Source organism: Streptopelia decaocto (assembly GCF_964273445.1).
Source record: "Streptopelia decaocto genome assembly, chromosome: 11".
In the NCBI taxonomy this organism is placed as follows: domain Eukaryota; kingdom Metazoa; phylum Chordata; class Aves; order Columbiformes; family Columbidae; genus Streptopelia; species Streptopelia decaocto.
In genome coordinates this window covers 11,968,013-11,995,255 of record NC_138666.1, presented here as the reverse complement: position 1 = coordinate 11,995,255, position 27,243 = coordinate 11,968,013, and the positions used below count along the sequence as shown (strand labels likewise).

At 49.6% G+C, this 27,243-nt stretch overlaps 1 protein-coding gene across 4 annotated transcripts in view; it reads right to left on the bottom strand.

Annotated features, from left to right (window-relative positions):
• Window positions 1-24,919, bottom strand: part of PLEKHG4 (pleckstrin homology and RhoGEF domain containing G4) — an 89,269-nt gene extending 64,350 nt beyond the window's left edge. For all 4 annotated transcript variants that reach the window (XM_082063106.1, XM_082063107.1, XM_082063109.1 and 1 more), the window contains exons 1-3: window positions 24,742-24,919; window positions 9,472-9,669; window positions 410-2,561 (exon numbers count right to left, since the gene is read on the bottom strand). In XM_082063106.1, coding sequence (XP_081919232.1) covers window positions 410-2,561; window positions 9,472-9,669; window positions 24,742-24,744 — 2,353 coding nt within the window. In that variant the 5' untranslated portion in view covers window positions 24,745-24,919. The remainder of the gene's footprint in view (window positions 1-409; window positions 2,562-9,471; window positions 9,670-24,741) is intronic.
• Window positions 24,920-27,243: the final 2,324 nt, after the last annotated feature.

The following is a 27,243-nucleotide window of genomic DNA, read 5'->3' as shown; positions in this document are numbered from 1 at the left end:
GTAACTATCTTCCTAAAGCAAATTTCCAACTACAAAAAATTCATACAGTTAGACAGTCTCTTCTCATACATTCCTATTGCATGCATCCATAATGCACACATGATGAACGTAATGGTTGGAGGTCACCAGCAATCAGGTTAACCGAAATTAAAAGTCTTTTAAACTGGAACTTTGTTCTGTATCAATGTAAATTTGCAAAGAACTGTTAAACAAAATACCTACAATAAACCCACCTCTGAAGAGAAAACTTATTTCAAGGCACAAAACCAACAATTTAATCATTTTCCTGTATTCATGCTATTACCCCAAAGCCTCCTAGCAGCCATACTTGCCAGTGGTACCCCTTGAGAACTTTGCTTTCAATCCATGTTCTCAACCAGATAAACACACAAACATACAATTCCTGTACCTTTAGGAGGTGATACCCCAGAAGCTGCCTCTCGGTGGGAGTGCAGAGTAGCAGGCTCTGCATCCCCCTCAGTGGGTCCTGAGGACAGTGGTCCAACCTCCAGCTCCTCTTCAATGGATTCCAGTGTTTTTAAGGCTACAGTCTTCAACTTTTCCCCATAAGAAAAACTTCTCTCGTTTTCCTCCCCTTCCTGCAAGTTCTGTACTGCAACACACTCTGGGTTCAGCACAGAGTTCTCTTCACTTTTACTGTCCTGGTTTTCTGGCCATTTCTGTGGCTCCTCACACCTCTCTCCAAACCTCTGGGTTCTGAATTGCCTTGAGCCTTCCGCTCGTGCATCAGGGCCCAAAGAGTCACTGTTATTTAATTGTTCTGCTGTCTGATCTCCTTCTGCTGACAGAGCAGTTGCCAGTAGCATGGCTTCTTCAGCTTTCTCATGCTGACAAGCAGAGACCTCTTGCTCTTCACCGTCTGACAAGAGTTCATCTGTAGGATATTTGACAGAACAGTGACTATAAGTAGTCTGATTCTCATTTACAGTCAATATTTTTCCCATCTCTTCAACTTCCTCTGGGCTGTCCCTTCTTTCCAGTTCAAATTCATCTACTTCTCTTCGGTTCTGTTCTGGAGGATTTAATGGAGAACTAAGATTTACTTTCTGATCACTGCAGCAAGCACCAACTGCTCCTACATCAGCAATGTCCCCAGAAGAAGAGCCTCTCTCCACACCTACATCTGAACTCTCAGGAGCGATAAGCAATGTAGTGGCCTGGATTGGTGCAATGCTTTCACTGACACTCTGGCAAGAAACACCAGAACCTTCCTTCAGTGTGCAACGTGGTCCCAAAGGCGCAGGGACAGACACATGAGAGGCATCCATCTGTGTCACCTCATTTTGACCCTCAGTCAGTGGTTTTCCATGTATCACCTCCTCTTTAGCAGCAGTACCATCTAGAATTGTTTCTGGGCTCTGCTCTGATGTTTCAGCACCACAATTTCTGCTAGGATCATCACTTTCTTCTTCCATGTTTCCAGGAGCACCAGGCATTTGTGCTTTGCTATTGACACCCTCTCCAGCACACACATTACTGTAGCTGCACAGTGCATATCGCCAATCGATTGAGTGTTCACTGCAGCTGTCTTGCTCTGCAGACAAATCTTCTGCACTGCAGGCAGGAGACTCAGACACAGGAAAACTATTTCCCATGTTTCCAGGACTCTCCGATATCAGCTGACCTTCTGGAGACAGTTCTCCTCGTGCCATCATTTTTTTGCTTTCCAACGGAATTACATTTTTGAGAACTTCTGTAGAAGAAGTTCTCAGAGTGTCCATTTGACAGTGCTCCTTCTGCATAAGTGCTGACTGAATTAAGTTCTTGGAGTAGGTACTGTCTTGAATGACAATAAACCTGTGGTTGCCTTTAGACGTATTCACTCGTGTTCTGGGCTGAGTCAGATAATTTAGAGCTAGCGACTGGGTTAAAGAGCCTGATTGTGGCCCAAACCTGGACAGTGAAACTTCTGTCAGCTCAACGTACTCCCCTTCAAGGTCACTGTTCAAATTGTCTAGAGGGACGGGACTTGTAGAGGCACCATTGACAAGAGCTTCACTAAGCTGCGGAGTTGTGCTGCTAACAACCAGGTTATCTTGATTTGGACTTTGTTCCTGTAGATACTGAGATCCTGGGTCTGTTGAACTGCCCTCAGCATGGTCCATGGGAAGGCACAAAATGGGACGTTCCTCTGTTATTTCTGGAGAGATGATATTGTTTTCAATTATTTTTGGCTTATTTATAAATTCAGGATTAACCACTTTATCCCAGGGGACACGAAATATTTTATCATCAGTGGTTAGTAAACAATTTTCCAGTGCTATACCCATCCGCTCTCCATTGAAAGTACTCAACCATTCCAGAGTAAAAATAGAGGTATAGGAAACTTCTGGAATCACGACCTCCTCTACATTATGCTTGTCTTTTGCCAAACATTTCAATACAATTCGTGGAGACTTCTTCAGATAGGGGACCACCTGCAAGTAGAAGTCACCAGGCTTCAAGATTCGCCAGTCAATAGAAGCCAGCTGGACTACAATCTTCTCATGAACACACAGGGGCCAGCCCTCATGGCGAAACAGCAAGCCACAGTACTGAACCTATGGAGAAAAAAGAAAGTGTTTTCAGCATCAGGAACAGACCTCAGCTCAAGCTTTTGCATAAGAGAGATCAGTGTTTCTCTTTCACAGCTGTAGCAATAGAACAGCTGAATTTAGGGCCTTTGGTTATTGGTATAGGGGAGTTTTCCATACTGCAGTCTTCTCTTTGAAGAGCAGAAATAAATAAAAGCTACCAACACAAATCACCAGCATCTCAGAATCAGAATATGAACTAACCAGCTCCCCAAAGCCTCAGCCCTGTTTTGAAGCTGGTCAGCACAGACAGGCAGAGGTCGAAACCCCAGAACCCCAGTGCAGAGAAATCAGGAGTTCTTACCTCCCTGCCGTCAAGCCAGGAAACCCTGGCTCTACCTCACTTCTGACTCATTAGGACCAACTGGACTGACTAAGAAAGTGAAAATGCAGACCATATAGCATCCCTACACAAGTGTCATTAGAGAAATGCAGGCAGACAGCAGTCTGCTTACAATGTGCAGACAAAACCCACTGTCCTCAACTAAAGACCAGCCACAGTCTTAACATAGAAAGTGGCTCTAGAAACACATCATTTCCAGAGCATCCACAGTGAGCACAAGGTTGTACCAGGTACATTTGATACCAACCTGCCAGGAGGAGGCTGTGAATGCACAAACCTCACTGCACAGCATGTCACTAGTCAGCCTGGCACGGTAAAATGTCTCTTCTCTGGTGAAGCAGTGGTTGGTCTTTAGACTAAGGTCTACTGGAAAGGTGGTAAAGAAAAGCTTGGCTGGGGAGGGAAGGCAGAATGAAAATGCCAAGGTCTGAGGACTTGTTTTTACTCCCTAATGTGCTCTGCTGGAAGATGAAGCATGTTCCACTTAATTCTGGTTAAGCCAAATTGAAGAGCATGAAGCCAGGTAAAAATCACTCATCTGGTGCTATCAAGACTCCACGCACTACAGGTGGAGACAAGTTATGTGGGACACAGCAGCAAAGGATCGCTGCAACCTGCCAGCAAACCGAAGGAGATACTGCAAAGACAAAGCAGGAGAAAGGAGGCAGCAAATGAGGAAGGCACAGCAGAACCACAGAGAAAGAATGGAGCAAGTCCCATCAGCAAGCTGCTAGGAACTACATTTGGCATACCAGAGATTTCCTCATTCCCAAAACACAGCAGCACTCAGGACAAGTCTCAGACAAATCCCAATCAAGTAAAAAAACTGAAGTTTCATGGCTGAACTCACTTGACTCAATTACTTACAGCTTTATCACAACTTCAAAAAAAATAAAATGACTGCTTTGAACTAGACTCTGTTTGGGTGAAGTAAGATTTAAATTGAGCTATGACAGAAGCCATCAATTTCATGATGAAATTTCCTCTTTCTCTGTCAGGACAAGGGCTTAGATGGGATTCACCTGTATCAGATGAAAGTCCAAACACTTTAGTATTGTCAGCATTAGACCTCAGACATTTTCTCTTGTTTCTCTTACATGGTCACATGGAAGACTTGACAGAAACAGCAATTTACAAAAATGCCATATTCTGCAGGACAGGCAGATTAAAGAAAAAAAAAAAAAAAACAAAAACAAACTTTAATTCAAATATTTTGCCATATAGCAGGAAGGAATTTCCTTGGTCCTCACACACCTTGAAACAACTGGTAATGGCATCAAGTTTCTTTCCTATGTTCATCAAGCTTTACGTTCAGCCCAGCCAGGTTTCTTATCCTCACTGCAGCTGACGCAAAGTTGCTCAAAGGCTTGAAAAGCCAAATCATCCTTTAGATTCAATAATTCCTCCTCCTCAGCCCTGAAGCTTATTCTCTGGATGTGTTCCCATTGCTTAAAATTATTAAGCCATGTTACATCACCTTAGTAAGACTCCCTTGATCATGTCTCAGACCTGCCAGAAGCACCTCCTTAGTGATGCTTCATTTTTTTTTTAAAAAAAAGCGCTATATTTCCTCACTCCACTTTTTCATAGTGCAAAGCATTGCAAGCCACTCTGTATAATGGCACCAACACTTCCCAACTGTGCTAGCATCATCTCTTAAAGCTAGAATCACACTTGTCTTCTAGTCATGTCCCTATGGTACTCCAGTTACCTGCTAGTTTTTCTTCCCAAACTGATGAACCCCAGTTCACAGCAGAAATTCTGCCCATTGTTTTGTGGAGCCACGTGCTTACCCTCCCAGTCTACCATTATAAAAACTTAAGTACGTAGTTTTAGAGCTCATGGTGTGTAATACTTTTATCACCCTCCTCCTTTAGGTTATTGCTCATGTCTCCCAGACTGGTTTCATCACAAAATATCTGTCATCTGCATACTATTACCTTCTGTGCCAAAGTCATGGATGAGGACTAATGCGAGTCTCATGACTCCTGCCTCCAACTCAGTTTTCACTAGAGTACAAACACCCTCCCTTTCACCAGTTTGTTACCCATCTTGCAATACTTGCATAAGCCTCCATCCCTTTGACACAATAATTAATTTTGTGTATGACTCCATAATAAATCTTTTACAGAAGAGATTAGACAACAAAACATTTCTCTGTAGGGAGAGCTGGTTTACGAAAAAGGCTTGTCTTACACTACCTGCCATGGAGCAAACCACAGGAAAAATGTTCTCCGGTTAATTCAGTCCTCGCTCAGTGCACGTTGTTGTACACTCAGCTTGTTCTCTCTATTTTGTTAGTAGCCCTGACTTAACAGATTCAATAGAAATCCCCATTATCAGACATTCAGCATTACATGGTAATTTCTTCCACATTTGAGGATGGAGACCAGCCGGTCCCTTTTCTTCAGCGTAGGTGATTAATTCCCTATCCAATTCAGTCATGGCACTTTTATTTCTGTTCACTCACTGCAACTGCCTCACTGTTGTACCTACATGCTGTATCACTACTAAACCGAATCTTACTTTAGTTTTCATTTGTTTGAAGGATCATATTAATACTACCTTTATATTCTAACCTTGAACTCAGAGCAGACCCACCTCTCTTTCTTTTCTCTATCAAGTTAGAGTTAAAAAGCACTACAACCTAACCCACAGTTGCCTGTACTTCCCTCAAAGACAGGCGGAGCTAAGCCTTGCAGCCTCACATTCTTATGCTTTCCAATGCCTCTACCAGCCAGTTTGTTCCTTACACAGCACAGTTAAATTCAGCAAACTAAGACCTCCTTTTGCAGCACACAACTTGCACAAGTTGCTACTGGCTTCAGCAAGTCTCAGGCTGTACATACTTCATGGACTTCTCCATCAAGCGCAAGACTCACACAGCACCTCAGTCAATAGAGCTTTCACCTCCTACAGAAGTGCCCAAGCCAAGTATTTTGTACATAAGGTTTGAAACAAAAACAATTTGCAGTTTTCCAAACAAGACAAAACAATCGCACCCTAAATCACACCAAGCCCTCTTCTGCCATTAGAATATCTCCTAGTAGGTATATTAAGACCATCTGTACCCAAGGGCCTTTCATGGGAAGAAAAGGTACATTCAAAATAAAGGTCAGTTCCCAAACTATTAGACTGAAAAGTAAGCAAAACAATCAGCAGTAGCATAAAGCGGAATTCCATCTGCATCTACCTGACACAGAGTTTCTGTTAAAACCTGAATGCAGAGTAACCTATTTGGGGACCACTCATACATTAAGAAATCAACAACCCAACAGGTGAGTTGTCTGCCTCCATAGCCTAAACATTTCAGAGTTTTACAACTTTAGAAGTGGAGCATACTTATGCCGCTCCTGTTCCAAAAAGCACATTCTAAGGGAAGATTACACAAAGAGGCTTATTTCAGTTGTTCTAACATTTCACTTTGACACTCAATTATTTGCTCTTCTTGTATCTGTTCACTATGGAGCCAACCAGGCTTGTCAGAGGAGTGCCACGAACAGACTCTGTGCCCAGCGGTCGCAGCCAGGAATAAACTGCCTCTCAGGAACGGGCTGGGCACCAATGACAAAGATTGCACAAAGGTGGTAGCTCCCAGAGCTACAGGGGTGGGTAGGCTGGAACAGACGAACAGTCCACTCAGCTAACGATGTCATCTGAAGGCCAAGGGCAAAACCTGGTTTCTTACTCTCTGCTAAGCAGAGATAGAGCCTTTGGCACAGGCCTCCACACTCCCTTCTCCAGCCCTGAGGATCACATACAAACTATTAATTTTAATACACCCAGCTAAAGCCTATGGACTTGTCTAATACTTCATGAAGCCACTTACACTCTTATCACTGCAGAGGCTGACGAAAGATCTAGCTCTCTCAAGATTTCCTACAGTAGTCATTCAGACAGGAGTTACTTCTTTTCCATTTAGTGCATTTAGGAAAAGCTCACATGGACCAGCTGAACTACAAACTAAGGAGTAAACATTGCTTTTGTTTAGACTCTCTAAATGGGAGACAAAACTTTTAAAAAACAAGTAACAAGAAATAGTCCTGTGATTTCCGACAGCAAAAACAAAAGAAGGGGCACACAGTGGAGGTTTGGGGAAGAGGAGGAGCCCACAACAAAGGAAAGAAATAACTTGCAGCAATAAAAATCCAAACAAGTAGACTTGTAAATAAAATATAGGATAGCCTGGGCCCAGCCCTAAAGACAGTACAAGACACCTAGATCTTCCCTTGATCCCCTTGAACTGCCACTCTGAAAGCACAAAATCATGAGTCGAAGTCATAAGCAAGGAGGAAAGGCTCAAGGCATCCAGCTGAGCTCTTTGAGGCCTGCGCCTGCACTCTTGTTGCTCACTCTTCCAGACATTTCATACCTCAGCAAAAGCTCCCAATACCTAATGCTGAGCTCTGGGCAGCCCTCACTGGAGGTGCTGCCCCACCAGCCCCGTACCTTGTGGCTACTCAGCAAGCCACAGAGTGCCAGGCAAGCCCTGCGCTCTCCCCCATTCCTCAGCCTGTGACAGGAGAGTGGCTCAAAGCACAGGTCCTGCCCCCGCACCTCCTCCCCAAGCAGTGCTGCCTGTGTGTGACAGCCCCACCACACTGGTTTCCTCCTCCACCAGGACACCGCAGCCACCACCACCTCCCTCAGCTCCACATCACCTGTGTCCACGCTTAGGCCAGCCTGGCAGGCTGCCAGCACCCTGAGCTCCTCCAGGGCCCACAGCCCTCACAACTCTCCCACCTCCGAGCCCCCCACAGCTCCCCTGCCACAGGGTCGCCCAGGGCCTACTGTCCTCACCTCTCTCCTGCCTCAGGTCACCTCAGGGCCTTCCGCCCTCACACCTCTCCCACCTCAGCGCCTCCCAGAGCCCACCGCCATCATACCTCTCCCATATCAGGGTCCCTGAGGCCCACTACCGTCACCCCTCTCCCAGCTCAGCACCCCCCGGCACCCACCAGCCTCGCACCTCTCCCACCTCAGGGCTCAGCGCCCCCTGCTCCAACAATGCCCGCCTCAGCGGGGCAACCATGCCTATCAAGGCAACGCCCTGCTCCTATTGGCTACTGCAGCTTCAGCTTTTCTCCTATTGGCTACCGGGCAGCACACGGCCCTCCCCCACAGGGGCCTCCGCCCCGAGGGCAGCCACGGCAGCTGGTGGGCGCGTGGCCTCAGCAGCCCCCGCGCGGCCGCCCAGGGAGGGACAGACCCCCCCGACTGGCACCCTCCCTGCGGGTCACTGCCCCAAACACCTCTCCGCTGGGAGAGCAGCACCGTGGGCCCAGATCCCTGCAAGCCACGGATGGCAGAACCCAGGCTGCTTTCCAACCCTCCCTGCCAGCCCCTCACCTGCCCAGGGCACCACTGGGCGCTTGGGAGCTGCCGGGATCTCAGGGAGTGGGGAAATTGCTACCTTGCCTGCTTCAGTGAGGGAGGTGGTTTGGGGAAAACTGTGAAACATCTTGCAGTAATTACTGGTTCGTACAAACTAAAAGCCTTTTGTTTCTTTAAAGGGGAAAACCACGCTATGCACTGTCAAATTAGAAACTGCAGCTAGATATACCCATGGAATAATTCCTTATGCACCACCTTGGATCTCCCTGGGCTCACAAACACACGGCTGGCACCAAGCTGGAGGCTGGTGACAATGTGGAAGGACAAACACTGCACCAAAACACGTGCAAAGTGACCAGCTCCCAGGGCTTGTTCCATGGATCCTTTGTATGTGATGGGCGTTCCCCCACAGCATTTCACCTCGAGACAAATGAGTAACTGACTGTTTCAGCTTCTATTTCATTTTTTTTTTCCCCTCCCAGAAGTCCCTTGCCCACCACCATAAGAACTTCTATCAAAAGCCTGGCCATACACACCCTCTGGGTTCAGAGACTAAAAGGACAAAACAAATCCTAGTTTTAGGTTGTTGGGATTGCCTTTTTTTTTTTTTTTTTTTTTCATCTTGCAGACTTTAAGCGAAGTTGGTCATGGAAGCATTTAACTTATGATTCTTAACGTTTTAGACTCCCAATAGTAAAGTACGTTAATCTTGGACTCATTCTGGTATTAAGTGTAACGCAACTCCTCAGGACTACTAAGCCTTGCAACCATTCGAGCAACCAAAGGGGAGCCAGAGTTCTGGGAAAAAGCACCGACTGGCAGCATTTTGCCCCGCACAGGCCTCTGCCAGTGATGGGAGCCCAGCAGCTTCATACACAAGGCCAGGGAATGGCTGGGGTTAGAAGCCACTCGAGTCAGCCGTATCCAGCAAACCCTTGGCTAAACTTCTGCCTCTGAATCCCTTAAGCCTTCTGTTTGGTATTCCTGGTTATGGAAGATGAGGGCAACGCTCCACATCTGATCTCTGCATGGTTCTGCTTCAATAACAATTTCTCAACTGTTTCCTAACTGTCTGCCTGCCCTCCCACCTAGGCTGCCGTACACATGCAAGCGCTTTTTGCCAGCCATTTTACATACAAGAGCAGAAAGAAAGCTCTCCCAGAAAGCCCTCGCAGGCCTTAGAGGGCATGATGTACTCACACAGGCATCCTGCTGAATGCACTGCAGGATGTGCTTGGCTGGAATCAGGAAGTCTATGAGGTAGCGCAGTCCATCCCCACGGTACGTCTTCTCCACCACATCAAAAACTTGGCACAGAACAGTGGCTGCAGTAGCCTCAAATGGAGGGTAGAGTGCTGATAACGTACTCTGAATGCAACCGTCCAGCGACTCCGAGTCCTGCCAAGAGAGACAGCGTTAGTGGTACCACGGCACGATACCCCCCGCTGCCCTGCCGAGCCCTGCACCCAGGAGCGCAGCCATTCCAGATGCAGGAGCAGAGGAGATCAAAGGAGCAAACTGCTGTTCTTTCTAGCTTCTTTTAGCACCGGCGGTTCCAGGTAAACACAAAAAAGCTCTCCCAAAACGCGAGTGGAGCGCTCGCAGAGCGCTGTGCACAGCGCCGAGATTTCCCAGCTTCTGCTTACGCAGCAAGTCCTTCTCCTGACTGCGCTGGGTGGGGCTGCTATTAAACCATTACCGCAGCACGTGAGCGCGTGTGAGCAAGCAAGAGTATCATGGGGTGGACGCTTCGGCAGCCCCGTGTTTTGGATACCTGGGGCTGGAGATGCCGCTCAGCACTTGGGTACATTAAAGCCTCGTGTTAAAGCTCCTCAGTGGGCTGAGGGGATTTGCAGGGGCAACAATTGGGCTGAAGCTACTCAGCCTGCTGTGCTCAGAAGTCGCTGCACAGGATAAGCTGATGGAGCTGTTTGGTACTGGGGAAAGACGCTCACCAGTGCAATTCATCATTATTCAAAGCTGCTTGCTTCTCATGAAAGGCTCACTCCAGGAATTTTCTGCTGCCTTTGGTGCCCGAGCACACACATCAATACGTAGGATGCTGGTTTCCTGCCCAGGGATCAGAGGCAATGGCTTCTCTACTTCCACCTTCATTTGGGAGAGCCTGTCAACCAGAACCTACTCATGGTGTCAGGACCAGTGCTAGAAACTAAACTCTGTCTTTTGTATGAGTGTAAATCAAGAGAGTTTGCAAAAAAATAATGAAAACACAAATCTGTACTCATCTGGAGAGAGGATCAAGATTCCTCCTTTCCCTTCTATTTTAGAGGGGACCTCTCTGGCTAACTTACAGCCAGTGGGAGTGAGTTTTGCTACAAAACCAAATGAAAGTTTACTCAGGTGTCTGGCCAGATCCTCGTCTGATCTAAATCCACCTCCCTTCACTAGACACAAGAAAAGCATTTCAGCTGCTGGCCCAGGAGCCCTACAGCCTCCTGCAGAACAGGAACAGCTGCAAGGACATGCCTGAAAACATACCTCAGTCTCACAGCAAGGTTAGGAGAGAAAGTTAAACAAAGCATTGCCACAATAGCTTACACCACCACTGAGGAACAGTGGGATGAAGGGATCAGGAGGAAGCAAACCATTTCACTTCTTCCACTCCGAGGGGTCATACGTTCACCACTCCAGACACCTCCATTGGCTTGAGAACACGCAACAGTCTCAGAGGAATCCTGAACCGACCTGCAGCCAGAGCAGAGATGATGCTCCTCACACAAGCCTTCCCATCTCCCAGTGATCTCAACGATCTTTGAATTCCTCCTTTTGAGGGCTGGGTGTTTCAAGCACAACATACACTCCCTGCTCTGTTGTAAAGCTTGCTTTGTAGGACAGCCTGCAGGATTGCACAGGAGAGACGAGGATGCCCAGGCAATGCCTGCCCCGAGCTGGCAGAATGCGGGTGACAAGCAAACCACATGTTGCCTGTGGCACAGCACCACTTCATTTCTTTTTCTGCTGTTTCTCCTGTTGTCAGCAACAAGGCAGGCTAAATCGCAGCAGGCTCCTAAAGCGTTTGCAACTCTTCTGAGAGATCAGCTGCCTACCTGCAATACCCCTGAAAGTCAATGCAACCAGATAAACAGAGGTTAAGGAGCTGGTTTTCATATTCTTAACCCAAGGACTCAAAAAGCAGGAGGTCTGTGTGCACATTTCTAAGTGTTGAATGCTAAGATCAAGCATTTAACCCCAATCGTAAATGGGAGCAGAAGGCTGTTTTAAACCAGCTTCTTTCCACTCAGAATGATATAAACCCTCAACTTTTATTCCATTAATTGAAATTAAAAGCCTAGAAGTTCCCAGGCACTTCCTTCTCTGCAGGAGCAGGTCTTCAGAGAAAATCTTCTAATAGAGATCATGGAGGTCAAGAGAAAACTGTCAAGAGCTGACAGTCTGCAGCCCTCTGCACAGTTCTGGTCAAGACCACCCCAACACGGGCTGCGAAGGGGGACTTAGCAGAGTTCAGGAAATATAAGAGAAAGCAGACTGATAGGAACTGTGGGATGAGGTGTACAGACCCAAAAGGGCCACCTAATTAAGAAGTGTTCCCTTTACATGCTATCCCAGACCTACTAAAAAAGGTATGGTGGAGGCTATAGGGTAGGGAAACAGGTACCAAATCCAACATGAAGCCTCTCACAACCTGACGTATCAATTATATTGCTGAATACTGATATAACACACTAAACATTACACATCGTTCCTCTCCCAGGCTCATGTGAAAAGACAGAGAGAGGCAAAGCGCAGCCAGCTGAAGGCGAGCACAGCTCCGGTAACCTCTGTTGACACCAATCTGTACCAGCAAGCATCTGTGCCCTTGTCAGATAAACTTGGCCTTGACACAAGTGCTCTCCCACCTGGCACCAGCCACCCAGCGAAGGGCTTGGGCACTCACACAGTAGCATTATGGCTGGGAGCATTTGAAAACAATTTCCTTCTGACCCTCCACAGGTTCAAAATCTCAGTCAAAACCAGCAGGGGGGAGGCAGCGTGTCCTTCCTGTATTCTGCCCCATAGCTCTTCCCCTGCTTGAGCAAAATCAATCCTTTCCGCCCACCCCCCCCCCCATTAAATCAGTTAAGTTTACTGTTGCAAACAAAACAAAGAAGTCAAAATATTTGCACATGAGTCAGTGCATTGCTCTAAGGTTCTCACACCATTCCTGCTGCCTTAGCAAAGCCTTCACAGGACAATTATTAACATGGGCATCGAATCAAAAATCCTCTATATGGTTAAAATAAACCAAGTTGTATGTTATCCTTCCTTTAGTAAAATACAGAATAACCATAGCCTGTAGCCATTGCAGAGTTCAGTGCTAAGAGTGCACCCCTTCGCACAGAGGCTTTATCTCTCTCTGGCTAGACTATACCATGAAGCCATGAAAGCTGTGCAGGCTTTGAAGGGGCAGAGAGAAGGTTTCAACCCCTACCATTGGTGAAAATATCTCCTTTTTATACCAAATCTCTGCTAATTCCACATTAAAAGCCCCCAACACGGGAGCAAATTCATACATCCCATCGTGCTACACATGATTGTAGCACAAGCATCTTTGGGCAGCTGCAGAACAAGGATGGAGGCAGCCTCCGTGTGCTGCAGGTGAACATGGAGGAAAAGCTGCTTTCCAGTGCTGCCACCTGCCCAAGGTGATCTCCCAGGGATGGGTCCTGCCCAGGTGGAGGGTGGAAGCATGGCAGAGCCTCAGGGGCTCGGAAGCCACCTTGAAACACGGAGTGTGAAACATGGCAGAGCTTGGAGCCTGCAACAGCAGCAGATTCACTTCTGATCATGGACTCATTAAACCAACTCACGATCAAGGGATGGGTCCACTTTATTTGTGCTAATTAACTTCACACATTGCAGAGTGGCCTGAGGAAAGGGCCTCAGCAAGGGCTGCAAGAGCCTGCATGGTCCTGCTGTTTAATCCTGGAACACAGATGGCCAGCCTCATACATCTCACCTGCAGGCAGTGCCTCCTGCCACACACATGGAAGAGCGATGGTTTGGAGACACAGGGAACTGATACAAACCAGCTCAGGACAGCAAGAGAAGGGGATAGCATCCTGTGCTCCAGAGGCTTATAAACCTGAAGTCTAGAGCTCATCCTACCTAAAAACCACATCCCTTATCTCAAGCAGATAATGCAACCCCCAGCAGGCATGAGCAGAAACCTCTGCAACCCAGGATGAGGGGACAGTGCCCAGAGAGGAGAACAAGCTAAACCCAGCAAAAATCCAAGGAGGGGGCACTCCTGCCCTGGCACATTTCCACCTCATCCCATGCCTGCCTGCACAGGCCCCCAAGAGCTGGCAGAGCCCAGCACAGAAGCCTCCTGGAGAAAGCAGCCCCATCCAGGGAATGCAAGTCTCGGGCTTCCCTACCTCCAACAGGATTGCCACATCCCCCTCATGGGAAAGGTCCTGGACACTTGCTCCTTTTAGTCACCCAGCACAAAGGCAAACAGGAGCGCTTTCCAACCAAACCAGAGAGCATCTCCCCAAGCAAAATGTGTCTTGGGACTCAAATGCTTCTTTGTCAATACAGGGAAGGACCTATGAACTCCAGCTCACTGCCACCACTCCACCACACACTCACCACACCTCCCAAAAGAGAAACACGCTTTTAAAATAACTCTTCTATAAATCAAGGCGCTAAATAAAGCCCAGGTTAAGGTCACGTCCGGCCATACTGGCTTTCACTGTTCTTCAGCTGGGAGCTGGCTGCCGGTGCAGGGGCTGGAGCACAGCAAGGGAAGAGGCAAGTATCACATGGGGACAGGCTGGGCTCTGTGGGCAGAGCTGTGTGGTGGGGACAACCCAGCATGGTCCAACCCAGGAGGGCTGGGGGGAAGGGAGAGCCCAGAGGGGTTTCACAGCTGGCAGAGAGCTTGGGTCTGAATGGGGGTAGAAATGAGCAGGGTGCACCCCCCTGATATAACGGGAGCCACAGATGCTGTGAAATGAATAGAGGGATGAAGACTTGTGGCAGCAAAGCTGTGCTGCTCAGCCCTAAGAGCCCCTTTCCCCAACACAAACTGCAGCAAGAACCAGGAGTCAGGGAGAGACGAAGTTAGAGTGCCTGGGCAGAAGCCCCAAGCCAGGACTAACAAGCAGGCAGCAGGATGAGAAGCCCAGGATCAGTTACAACCCTGCTCAAAGAACACATCTACCTCTCCTGGTGCAAGCAGCTGCTGCAGGATGGGAGAGGAGCCTGCCAAGAGGCATCCGGAGTAACCAGGAGTTTCTTGGGCTTTTTTATGTGCACTGATTGAATTTTCTGCCTACCTTTGTGGGCACAAAGCTACATAGCAGCTCCTGCCACTGGGAACTCCTGCCATGCTACGTTTCTTTCTGACTCAGGACTAAACTTCTTCTATGTGACCTGCTGCTCACCAATTAAGTCTGAACCCTGGAGAGGTTCCAACAGGTTTGGAGAACAAGAAGTCAGCCTGCCCAGGGAGCAGAGACAAGATCCCAGGGCTACACACCTTGCGCAGCATCAGAATACCTGCACCTTCCCAGCAAGCGCCTGGGACAGCAGCGCAAGTGGCTCAGGACAACGCAAGTCTGTGCGGGGAATGGCTGCAATGCTGCTGGACCTGCCTGGGCCCACAAAGCCTTAGCAGCATTTTCCCCACAACTCACCCAAGCACCTTGCTAAGAAGTCAGTGTCTTGTTCAATAATGTTGTCTACAAAATGCTGAGTCTTGGTCAAGGAGAACATGAAGAGGCACAGATCTTCACAGCTGACAGCCTAAATGCTGTCTGAAGACTCCTAAAAACCATCAGTATGGTGAGACCAGACTTAACTGTTTCACCAGCCCGTGACTTATGGCAGACAATGCTCCTTTCTAGCAGGCTGGACTGGCCCATGTAACACACTGAGGATTCATCTTGCAGCAGGAATTTAGCTAAAGGATCTGCAGCTCTGCTCTAAAAAACCTAGACTCCCATCTGAGCAGTCAAAGAATGAAACTACCTATCCCAATGTGCCCCAGTTAAATCCAGCAATTGCCGTGGCTTGGCAGAGTGAGGAGCATGGCTGGTGGAACGGAGCCCGAGAGGCTGCGAGCACAGCGAGCCGTGCCCATGGTACACCCAGCTCTGAGTCATCGAGCGTCTCGGCTCCCGCTCAGCAGAGGGACCTTGCCAGGATCTCCCACAACTTTGCCCTCCTTCTGCCAGCTGCCCAGAGCCTGGCCATGTCCTGCATGCACCCATTTTCTTCCCTCTGCCCATGTACCAACAGGCAATGCAAAGGCAGGATAGGGGAGACCAGAGTCTGCAAACATGAGGGGAAGAGAGACGACCCAACCCTCCCACACCCCAGAACTGGAAAGCAGAAAGAAGAGCAAAACTGGGAAGAGGTAGAGCTCCAAGCATCGCAGCGCCAGCCCGTGGCCCCCAGACAGCTTTGGGCTGGGGAGAAAAGGGGCGCTGAGCAGGGCTGGGATCGCTGGTCCCTCCGCCAGCAAAGGCTGCCGTGCTGCGCCACTTGGCTGGGGCTGCTCAGCTCTCAGCTGACGTGAGAAACTTCATTTCCAGTAAAAACAGACCTCTGGGCTTTCCACGAAGCCTTTCCACTTTCTGACATAAAGCCGAAAGCCAGGCTGCTTTGCCTTTAAAATAGAGACATTTATCCATTCAAAAAGGCCTTTGGCTGAAAACAAGGCTTGTTTTTCTGACAAAATTTGAGATTTCCCACTCCATTTCTGCAGGGAGGAGAACCCTCCCAGCCCCATTTCCTGAGCCACTCTAATCACAGCGGCAATGAGTTCAAGAGAGAAAAATCTTCCCAGAGCAAGTGCCAGCTCCCCCCTCGGCCGCTCGCTCCGCGGCTCAGGGGGAGGCTGGGAGGAGGGCGCCTGCCTTCGGCACCCTGCCTGCCTCTGGATGTTTTCACTAAAATAATGTACTATTAAGTGGTGCAGCTATAGAGGTAGGCATTCACACTGCTGTAATTACACCACCTTCCTGTGAGATAACCAGGAATGGCTCTACCTGCTCTTTGGGCTATTGTTTCATGGAGAAAAGCACAGCACCCAGTTCCACTTGGGAGGAAAGTGTTTCCAGTCTCACCCAGGCCAGCTTCGTTCACGGGCTGTACCTCTGAAAACGAGCTGCCTTCTGCGTGCCACCATGCCATGGTCATATCCCAGGTCAGTCTCCCTGCTGCTGGGGCAGGCAGGTTGGCTCCGCAGCGTGTGGATAAACCAGCTCCTACAGCCTTGCAGGGAGTGGTGCTCCACAGACAGAGCCTGGAGAATCATTTCCAGATGCCTCCCTCTGTTCCCCTGGCCCTTCTCCGGGTTGACGCGGCTGCGGCAGCCAAAGCAGCTCCTACTGGGCAGCGCGCGGGATTATCATTCCAGGCACTGCAGGAAAACAAGCGGTTGGAAGTGATTAACTCATGATCTCTCATTTAATTAAACAAAGGGAAAAATGATGTATTTGCTTTTCAGCTCTGAGGTCCCACTTCTGCGCATGCTGTAGGTCTGGGCATGCTCAGCGGGAGAGAGGCAGGCTCAAAGCTGGACAATCACCTTGTTAGCCCACGACTGGTTTGTTTTCACTCAAGAGGGATCATCCTACATTGCTTTGAAAACCAAGTGCGACTTCCTGTGAGCCTCAAGATTTGGAGCTAGTATACAGCTATACCAATGCTGTTCTTGTGCTGGAGCAAAAGGCAGGGAATAGTAGGGTGCAGAAGCACCCGCATACAGGTAGAGGTAGATCCCTGTCTCTATACCACACTTTAGGTGGCCAAACGCAGGCATTAGCATACAGCAACACGACCAGCACCTGGGTCTGCTCCCCTGCCTGAAAGCCCTGTGGCCCAGCAGGACGTTTACATGGGTCTGAAAGACCAACACGAGAAGCAAACCTGCTGTTAAGATATCCAAACCCCAATATTTATCCATAGCAAAGACATAACCCGGGGCAGTCCTTCGGGGAGGGAAGCAGTGCCTTCACCAGCCCTCCCTCCGCTCACGCGTGCCCGCAGGGAAGCGGCAGCTTGCACAGCGAGCTCGCTGCTGTTCCACCATTGCCTGACCACGCTGCTCCCCAAAGGAAACAGCATCACGTGCGTTTGGACACAGCAGTCCAGCACCTCTGCCCACCAGAGATCTATATTCATGTTGCTGCTCTCTACCCTTTATTTTAGGCTTTCATACTCCAGGTTCTCTGAACAGGGCCCGTGGCTTTCTCCTTTGTCCGCACAACATCCAACACATCAGAAAAGCTGCTGACAACTGCTGAACAGATTAGAGAGGCCAAACTAGGGATGAAATTCTGACCCACAATCCAAGAAAGTCCTCTTATAGCCAGAGAGGAGCAGAGTTGGGAAACGGAGATAAGCCTTTCCCCGCAGGGAAGTGTCCCGCCCATAACTGAGCTCTCAATGAACTGAGCAGAAGGTGGGTCTTATCCAGAGCAAGGAATGAGCTCTGCTGCCAAAGGCCTGTTACTTTCTATTAGCAATAGATCAGGCAGATGATATAGGTGTTTAAAGGGCATGTGAGAGAACACACAAAGCCCTGTCCTTAAACAGACATCTTCCAGCTGAAACAAGTGCCTCCAAGTGCATGAGAAGAGCTGTATATAAAACACCATCATACAGCTGGAGACCAGCTTATTTTGGTTTAGTTTAATCAAAGGATTAAGTCCTTAATCTGAAATAACCGTCTAAGCACAGATTTTTTTTTTTTTTTAAATATCATTGGCATAGATCTAACCAGGCAATTAATTAACAAAGCTGTGCTCTGTGTGATGCAAAGCTTTGGGTACTTTTAAAACACCCTTTCCAGCAATAGACTCATGCTGGAAGAGCATAAATGTATGGTTGCTGTGGTTTCACTGCCTAGCATCAGCAGCATACGCCTCCCCACCTCATCGAGACCCCCTGGGCTCTCCTCTTCACTCCCATCACCAGACCGCAGGAGCTGCCCTGTCTTGGGCACTGGCATCCAGCCACGGCACCATTTGCCATGGTCCAGCCAGGGATCTCCACGATCTAAGCGTCACATTCCTACAACAGGCTTGTACAAGGCTTGCTAAATCCCGTCAGATATCACAGACAGAGCCAAGAATTTCACAGGCCACTTGTACATAAGACAAGCCCTAGGACATTACAGCAGACTCCTTTTCTTTACAGGGCTCTTCTAGTAAATGCACTAAAATTCATTCTCTCTGCTACCCAAGAGAATTGCTTGAGCTCATTCATCTTATTATTACAGTATTTGCTCCACTGTCAACTCCAAACATTGGCATCCATCTGGCAAACCAACCTGAGCAATAGCATCTTGTACCCCTTTACTGTTTGTGCCTAATACCTACCAAATAACAGGGCACTCCACTCTAGGCAGATGGAAGATTTGTTTATACCAGGCAGCTACAAAATACCCTGGGTAAGTTCTCAGCCAAAAAGGTCAGCTCATTTTAACACCTTTTAGTCAGAGGCATGAGGCCATAGCCAACACCTTGTGTTCAGACACCCATCTGGGGGCATCTTACAACAGATGGGCAGCCTCCTGTGCTCAAAGAGAAAATTATAATCCTCCAGCAGGACAGCTGACGAGTGCCAGAAACAATCTTCACAGGCTGAGCATTTAGATTATTACTTATGGGGCAGCGTTGCACATGTTCTGAGCTCAAGGCTGTGGCTGGATCGCGTTCAGATCCACTCTTTCCTCTGCAAGGAGCATGAGCTGCTGGACAGACTCACAAGGGAACTGGTGGGTTCACTGTCTCTTGCAACCTTCTTAACTAAGGGTGGATGCTGCTAAGAAAAGATCATGTTTTAGTTAAAAAAGAGCTCCCAGACTCTATGTGGGATCTAGCTAACACATTATGGTCCCAGTGTCCCATAAGAGATGAGCCATAGTTCCTTTTGGCTTTAAGCACTCTGTATTACCATGTGCTTGTGAAATACAAGTCCCGCTACATCAACAGGGGACAGAAAATGCTCTGAAGCTGCTTAGCAATTCCAGGAAAAACTGGCTGATTGCATGAGAAAACAGTAACTGCACAAGAACCCTTCCTTGAAGGAGCACATCCCTGCACACCTTTGATATGAGAAAGCGGCTGGCAGTAGTGATCAGTTGTCACCTCTGAGGAAGAGGCTGTGAGGAAGGCTCAGCCAGAAGGACAGAGCTGGCAGCCCAGAGATGGCCATGGCTATGCCAGCTCAGAAGCAGCGGGGTCTGTGCCCTGCAGGGAAAAGTTCTTCTGGGCAGAGGGACCCAGATTTGCTCCAAGACTCTCCGAGCTCACTGGAGAACAGACACACATGTGCTCAAGCTTTTCTGCCTCTGAGCAGCCGAGCCTGGGACTTAACACTTGGAGGAAAACATTTCCCCCATATTCAGATATAGTGCTAAGTGCATGCCTCCTGGACAGCCAAGTAAATCAGTTATAAATTCAGGGCACTGCTTTTACTAAACTCCTGGGTTAGAAAGGAATAAACATAGGCTTTTAAAGCTATTCCCTTTATAGATTAAAAAAAAAAAAAAAAAAAAAAAGGCAGAAAACAGTCTCACGTGTCCCATTATTTCCATACATATCAAAGGAGGGTGGAGATGTAACTAGAGATTTCTAAAAGACATCTTTGTGCACAGAAGGGATGTATGCCAAAACGTGGGTGGTTATAAGCCCAAACACAAAAGATAATACATCCACAGGCATTTTTCCCCTTGATCCATTAACGGGTCTGCATACCAGCCTCCTGAGCGTATGAGAAGGACCTTGTTCAAAAGGTAAATGTATTCAGAAAGATGACAATAGACAGCAAATAATCCACATCCTTTGGCCACGTTGGAGACTCAGCAGCACTAGGTTTTTGTTGGGAGTTACCAAGACTTGACAGGCAGCCCCAGGGAAGGCATCTTCCTGATGGAACCTGCTCAGGAAACTTCACAACTCGTCTCCTGCAAACAAACACTACCACACCTCACACAGGCTGCAAAGCTCAAGGTGGACATCTAGCTCATATCTCCAGAACTCCTACAGCTTTTCTTCCCTGCACCATGCAAACCATCATCCAGCTACAGCACCACATCCCATTGGGGCTGACCATAAGACCCCACGGAGCCTCCCCTCTACCGAATCCACCGATGTCCAGGAGGAGCACATGCAAGTCTTTGTCTGGTCCCCATTGCTCTTCAGCTGAGCCATTTGATTCCATTCAAATCAGTAGCTGGTTGCACCAGCTGAAGCAAAGGGTTCATCCTGGGCATCCCAGCCTGATGGCAGGATGGTAAATTTGAGCAGACAGAAAGACATTCAGATTCATTCTGTGCTGCTTTGATCTTGGAAATTTCAACTTGGTGCCCAGCGATGCAAAAAAATGGGATACATGTAAAACCAGCCAGGAGCACTTACCACAAGAAAGGCCTCACTTTTTTGGTTCATTTTTTAATGAAAGACTGGGCCAGGCAACAGAGATGAGCCACTCTGTACAGCAGAGAGATATTAGCATGGTCAAACCTTCAGAGTCAACAAGGGCACATCCATTCACTTCTTCAAGTTGCAAGTCAGGTATCACGAGTGGTATAGAAAGCACAACACAGAGTGTCCCACCACCAGAAGCGGACAGCTTCCCCTAGCAGGCCAGCCTTGCTTTTTATTGCACTTCAGTCAGCAATCCTGGTGATCCTGGTGCTACCTGCTCACCTTTGCAGACCTTGGCTACATTGAGCTTTGCAGGAGAGGAACAGGGAGGTCCCACACAGTTAGAGCACCAGGAATAAGAACAAAAGATGCTCTGATATTGGGTCCCGACAGGTTGGTTGAGTTTATAGCTTCTGCAGAAGACACCTTGACTGTTTTAGCAGAGATTTTTACAGCACTTCAGCACTAAGGGGGCCTGAAGCCCCTGTATCTGTGACTTCCCTGCATGCTCAGCACTGATGCTCAGGTTCAGGCTGTGCCCACAGGCTCTAGGAGGGTTGAGTTTTGCACAGCTTAATTGCAGACAGGTTTACTGCATGAGCTGAAACTAGAAAATTAGGCTCTGGGAGCTGAGAGGCTGTGACTGTGCCCTAGTATTTAGAGGCAGACATGCTAGCTGGCTATATTTTCTGAGGTGATCAGCAGCAAGACACCCACAAGGCTCTCGTGTTCCAATGTCTTCTGCTACCTTCCCACCGAGGAGCAGGGTGCACTGCGCAAGGTGTCCCTAGGAGCTGACTGCACGTGCAGGTAGATAGCCAGCACCATATCCAGAGGACCATGCTACAGAACACCAGTTTTCAGAAAATAAGCACTGACACTCAGCATACATTCCTCCTTGGACACCTGCCGTGTCTCACTAGAAGCACTTGCTGTCTTGCATTCCCACCTGGTACTAAGAACACATTCGGTGATTGCTGGGCAGACATGTGCATGCAGCTGGCCTGTCACCTACATTTAGCCATTATTTTCATTGCTACAATGAACAGCATGTTCACCTGGCAAGCATTTTTGGAAAAAAAGTATGGCATTAAACACAAACTGTCGTCCTTGTTACCCCAGAGAAGGTGCTTTCAAACCACTTCCATGTGCTCAGGATTACATCTCTGGGCTTTGTCTGTGTTCCAACATCTTGCTCATGGCTTTGGCACAGAAATAAAGAAAGAAGATCCCCAATGCTTAAAGCTCTTTGTGATTCCCAGACTCATTTCCTTCCCACCCCAGGGGAAGACATAACCGGAGGATAAAAGAAAGTATATTTTTTGCTGAAACCCATCCTCTCTCCTGCCAGCATAGATGTGCCACCTGAACTTCTCAGGAAGACACCAGTATTTGCACATCTTGTGATACACACACACTGTACACATCTGCATGATGACTGGAGACTTGGCGCATGCCACTGTATGAGAGAAGTAGCCCGGGCGAGACCAAGGGACAGTTGTGGGAGCCTCATTGATCTCATGTGCTGGGTCCACAATGTCCCAGCTCCCATTGAAGGGCAGCAGCAATCACCCTAGCAAGGGTGGAAAAGCAGCCCTGGGTGACTTCCTAGAGGGGAAGCTGTCCCTCACAGCCTGGGGCCAGAGGCTGGAAGCAGACCCCTGGATGGGGCACTGGAGGAGCGGGGCTATCGCTTGCTTTGCCTCCAGCCAACCCACCCAAGAGCACAGGGGTTTGTACCTACCTGGGTGGAAACTGTTCCTCAAGTGGAACACACTGTGGTCCAGCCGTGTGCCCTGACCATCTCCTCTGCCCCATCCAGCAACAGGCACCAGGCAAGGTGGAACCCGCTCCCTCTCCCGAGGAAGGGCAGATTCACAGCCACAATGAGACGAGCAGGTTAGAGAGAGCTCAGCCAGGCTTCTGCCTTCCTCACACCATGGGGTTTTCACAGCTGCAAAAGTCAGTTCTAGTGGCAGCAGGCTACTTTGGCCTAAGGTATCTTACACATTGTGTGCTTTATGCATCCCCCAGCTGCAAAAACCCTATGTACCCATACACATGCCATATCATCCATAACACCAAAGCATGGCAGACACCTCATGAAGAGGAATCACCTGCCTCACACAGAACAGGGCAGCCAGCAGTTGCACCACACCAGGCTCCCATCGGGACCCAAGCATCTGAGAGCCCTGCAAACTGCCAGAGGCCATGGGGAAGTCTCATGCAGGCCAGCACATTCACCTAAATGCAAATCTTTTGTCTGCAGGGTTTGGTTGATTCACCAAGACACCAACAACTCAAGGCAAACAGAGCAGTGTGGAGCTACAGTCCCAACTCAGCCACTCCCAGATCACACCTCCTGAACTGCAGACTGGTCTACCACAGCATTGGGAACAGATACCTGCCACATAGCACAGGTGACCATGGCATGGCCAGCATCCATTGCTGGGTCTGTGGCACTTTGGCCTCTGATTCCTGCTCCTTGAAGCTGCCAAGCCTGAACTCAGAACCTGCGAGGCACACAATCCCTCCTCAGCAGTGACACATGGTCCCTGCGCACCCACCTGGACTGGCCGTGGCACTGCTCTCTCTGCTTTAAGGCCCCTGCTTCAGACAGCTTTTGCATCACATATTAGAACAAGGTGAGGGACCCAAACTGGGGATGAAGCATTTGGGAATCAGAGTCACCTCCAGTTTGCAGGAGCAGAGTAGCAGCAGCCAGTTTCTGCCTCAGGCCTTCTGGAGCAGAGCTTCACAAGCCCTGCTCCAGCTCCCATGGCAAAATGCAGCCTGCAAGGAATGGCACCCACCCTGTACAGCCCCAGAGAGTGCTCTCCTTTGACTTCAACTTCATACAATAGCCAACACAGACTGAAAATTGCTAGGAACACACTAGGCATGGGATGAGGGAAAGAGCTCTCCTGACGGGAGCAGGGAAGTGGAACAAGTGAGATGCCTGCAGGCCTCCACAACAGGATGGGATGGAAGAGGAGAGTGCACCACAGCTCTGACAGAGCCACCCATAAGGGTACAGAGGACCACAGGGTCTTCAGCAGAGGAGCTGGAGGGTGGCAAAGGGAAAGAGACATGGGTCCATCAGCTTAGCTCAGGTTGCAGAAACCAAAACTTGGGCAACTCTTCCTTCAATGAAAGACAAGCTTCTCCAAGCCCAGAAGCTGAACTTTTAAGACAAAGCAGGTCACACAGCCAGGTACAGCAGCAATACAAGCTGCTTGTCCCCCTCATGGACTTTGTTCTCTCCGCTGTGGAGAGGCAGCTCGTGACACAGCAGGACTCATCCAGGAGATTTAGAGCTGCTGGGCGCATGGATCCCAGCCTGAACCCAGGAACAAACCATCAGAAGCCAGATTGGTGCTTAGTGGGATCTTGTCACAGGGCTAGCGATCCCTCCAGCCTCTGCTGCCCCAGGGCTGGGCAGCTCTGTTTGCAGGGTAGTGACAGTGTGACTGGGCAGGGGACAGCCCTGCAGACGCTCCCGGGGAGATGGGGTGCCCTGCTGCTCGCTGGGCGCACCAGTCTCTCCCCTCCCAAAACAAGGACATGCAGAACTTGACACTGAAAGGATCTTTGCCTGGCTCCAGGGGTTTCTCTGAACCCCTGGCTGCCCACCTTGGACGGGAGAAAAGAAACAAACGCTTTCCCTTTCCCTGGGCTCTGCAAGACGGCAGTGGCAACAGCCCCAGAGCAGGACCAGCAAAGAGCAAGGGCAGGAGGAGAGCTCAGCATCCAGGCAGCTCAAAAAGCAGGGCACTGCTTGACCTGCCTTGTCCCAGCCCCTTGCTCTAGGGTTGCACCCCTGATAAGCACCCCATGAGGGACAAGTGCCAACAAGAGCCCCGTGTCCCTGCAGCCACCGTCCGGGGCTGGCACCCCAGGGTACAATGTGCCATCCAAGTAACGGAAAGTGCCACAAGAGCCATTTCCCACTCCTGGCATTAGTGCTGTGCACTGGCTCCCGGCGGGCTGCCCCAACAGCAGCTCCATCACGGGCACCCGCACTTGTGCCCAAGGCGAGACCCCTTTGCAGAGATTTCCTTACCATGTTCCCGGCCTCCTTTATTCCCCCTCAATTCCGAAGGCAGTGTTTTTTCTCTTTTTCCTCCATGTGTGCGATGGGGCGTCTCCTCTCCCCTCCGACGTGAACCTCCGAAGCACTTTGAGTTCTGGACTGTAATCCAAGCCCTCACCGCCCCCAGCACAGCTCCAACTAATCTAACTCATGACACTACCACGGCTGAGCAGGGGACCTCGAAGGTTTCTCTGACAGCCAACTTCAGCGCTAGACGGCGGAGGGGCATAGCAAGCACAGGGTGTCGCGTTCCCCAGCCCTGTGGGGACCTTACGGACACAGGCAGAGCCAGCAAAGTTCGCAGGCTGCTCGTTACAGCATCGATTCTATCTGCGTCCCTGCCCTTCGCACAGACCTGCTTAATGCAGATGCTCCGTGGCGGGGAGCTGCCTCTGCCCGGGAAGATGTGAATAGCTGCTAGAGGAGAACAAGCCCACGGCAGGCATCCCGAGAAGGTCTCCAGCTTCCCAAAGAGTTTTCCAGCAAAATCCTCCTCTCGGCTTGCTTTTCTCTAAGTCCCAGAGAAGTTTCTCCTCTCCACGCGATTCTGAGGCAGCACCCGCAGGTTAAGCAAAATGCCGAGAAATACAAAAAAAAAAGAGTGCTCCGAAATACTGTTTTTCTAACTTTTAGAGGGAAAACAGAGACGCAGTGGCCGCTTCAGGCAACAGCAACAAACTGCATGGGTATTAGGGGAGAGATGTGGAGACCTCACCCCCTCCCAAAGGAGGAAGTAATTTAACATGGCAAGTTTCTCCACCCCTCCATTAATTGTTTAAGATGGCCAGGGGCCAAAATACTGCCCGAGCAGCGGGAGCAGCGGGGAAGGTCACCGAATAGGCAGGCAGCAGCCTACAGAAGTGACAACGGGAAAGGGCAGAGCCACAGAGGCGGAGAGGGAGGGGAGAGGCAGGTGCCGCAGGGCATCCCAGGATCTGCTGACACACAAAGGCTTTGTGTAACGGGAAGCGGGCGGGAAGTGACACACAGGCAAAGCCGCACAGCCCTGGACATGAGATGCCTGGCCTGTCGGCAGGGCTTGGGACAGGGAGCTGCTCCCCCAGCTTTGGCCAAGCAGGTCTGGGCACTCTCAGTGGGGACTGACACCCCATCAAGGAGTCCACAGTGCTGGTACCTGGCTGTTGTCCCCCCATCTGGGAGAGGTCACACAAACTAGTCCATCCCAAGAGGAAGGGTGACCCAAGCAGGACCTGAGGACCCACAGCAGGAAGAAAGGCGATCCCTGCAAGGGCAGGCTAGCAGAGGAGCACAGGACACTCAGCTGCTGAAACTAGAGACTGCTACCAAACCCCTCTGCTGCCTTAGCTCAAGGGGCAGACCCCACAGCCTTCCCAAGCCTGGCCCCATGGGGCCAACAGCAGAGCCCACATGGGCTGGTCCAGATCAAGGGCACCTTCAGACCCTCCTCTTCCAAGGCAGACTGCCAACAGTTGGCCCTAAAACCCATTGCACATGGTGGCCTCATGGCATGTTTTCAGATGTAACTAGAGAAAAAGGGTTCAAGCAGCCCCAAAGCAAACCATTCAATACACCAGCTGCCTGATGTGCTGTTGAGTTTCCTGTGGGTGGCAATGATGGCTGACAGTCCTTGCAGGGATGCAGTTTGCTTTACTTAAGTAGAAAGAGTTGTCCTCCTAAAAGAGGATGTGACACTGACAGTGGACCAGAGCTGAGCAGCTGCCTCACTGTTCAGTGCTGGTCTTTCAAGTAGTCCTTGCTTGCAGAGCTCCCCCATGGCCTCTAACAGCCAATCACCCTCTCCCTTCAGCACCAGGGCACTGCCTGCAGCACACCACAGCAGCAAGAACCTCCAGCCCACGTCAGGTGAGATCAGTTGATAATCCCAAGCTGGGTGAAGGAGAGCATCCCTGCCCAGCACAGGTACTACCTAGTTGTTGTTGTCCACAACAACAGAAGGAATTTGTGATCTTGTCTGTGGATGCAGGACATCCTTTCTTTCCCCCTCATATTCATAGCAGGAGGATAAAGAACATGGCATACTTCCCCAGCAGAGCCTCCAACCACAGATTTCACTGTCTGCACAAGGCTATGTTTGCAGAGTAACTTTGCCCTTCACCTATTCCCCAAACACATCTCCCAACTCACCAACATGGCCACACCTTTGCAACATCCTCCCACAGGTGCTGGGAGTCTCCCTGAAGCCTGTCCCCACCTCCAAGGAAGGGAGGACAGAGAGCAATGTCCCTGCAGCGCACGAATGGCACGCAGCTGAGCATGACAAACCTCGTGCTATCAGAGGTGCTGAGCTATTTCTGTTGGAGGCACAGCTGCAGCTGCAGAGTAAAAGGAGGCAGAAGAGATCCACCATGCCTCTCGTGCCCAGATGTTTTATGGAAATCTTCTTGCCGTTTTTCTTCAACTGCAGCAATACATGCAGGTTTCCTTTCAGGAGGCCACAGCTGCGCAGGGCTAACCCAACTCCTTGCACAC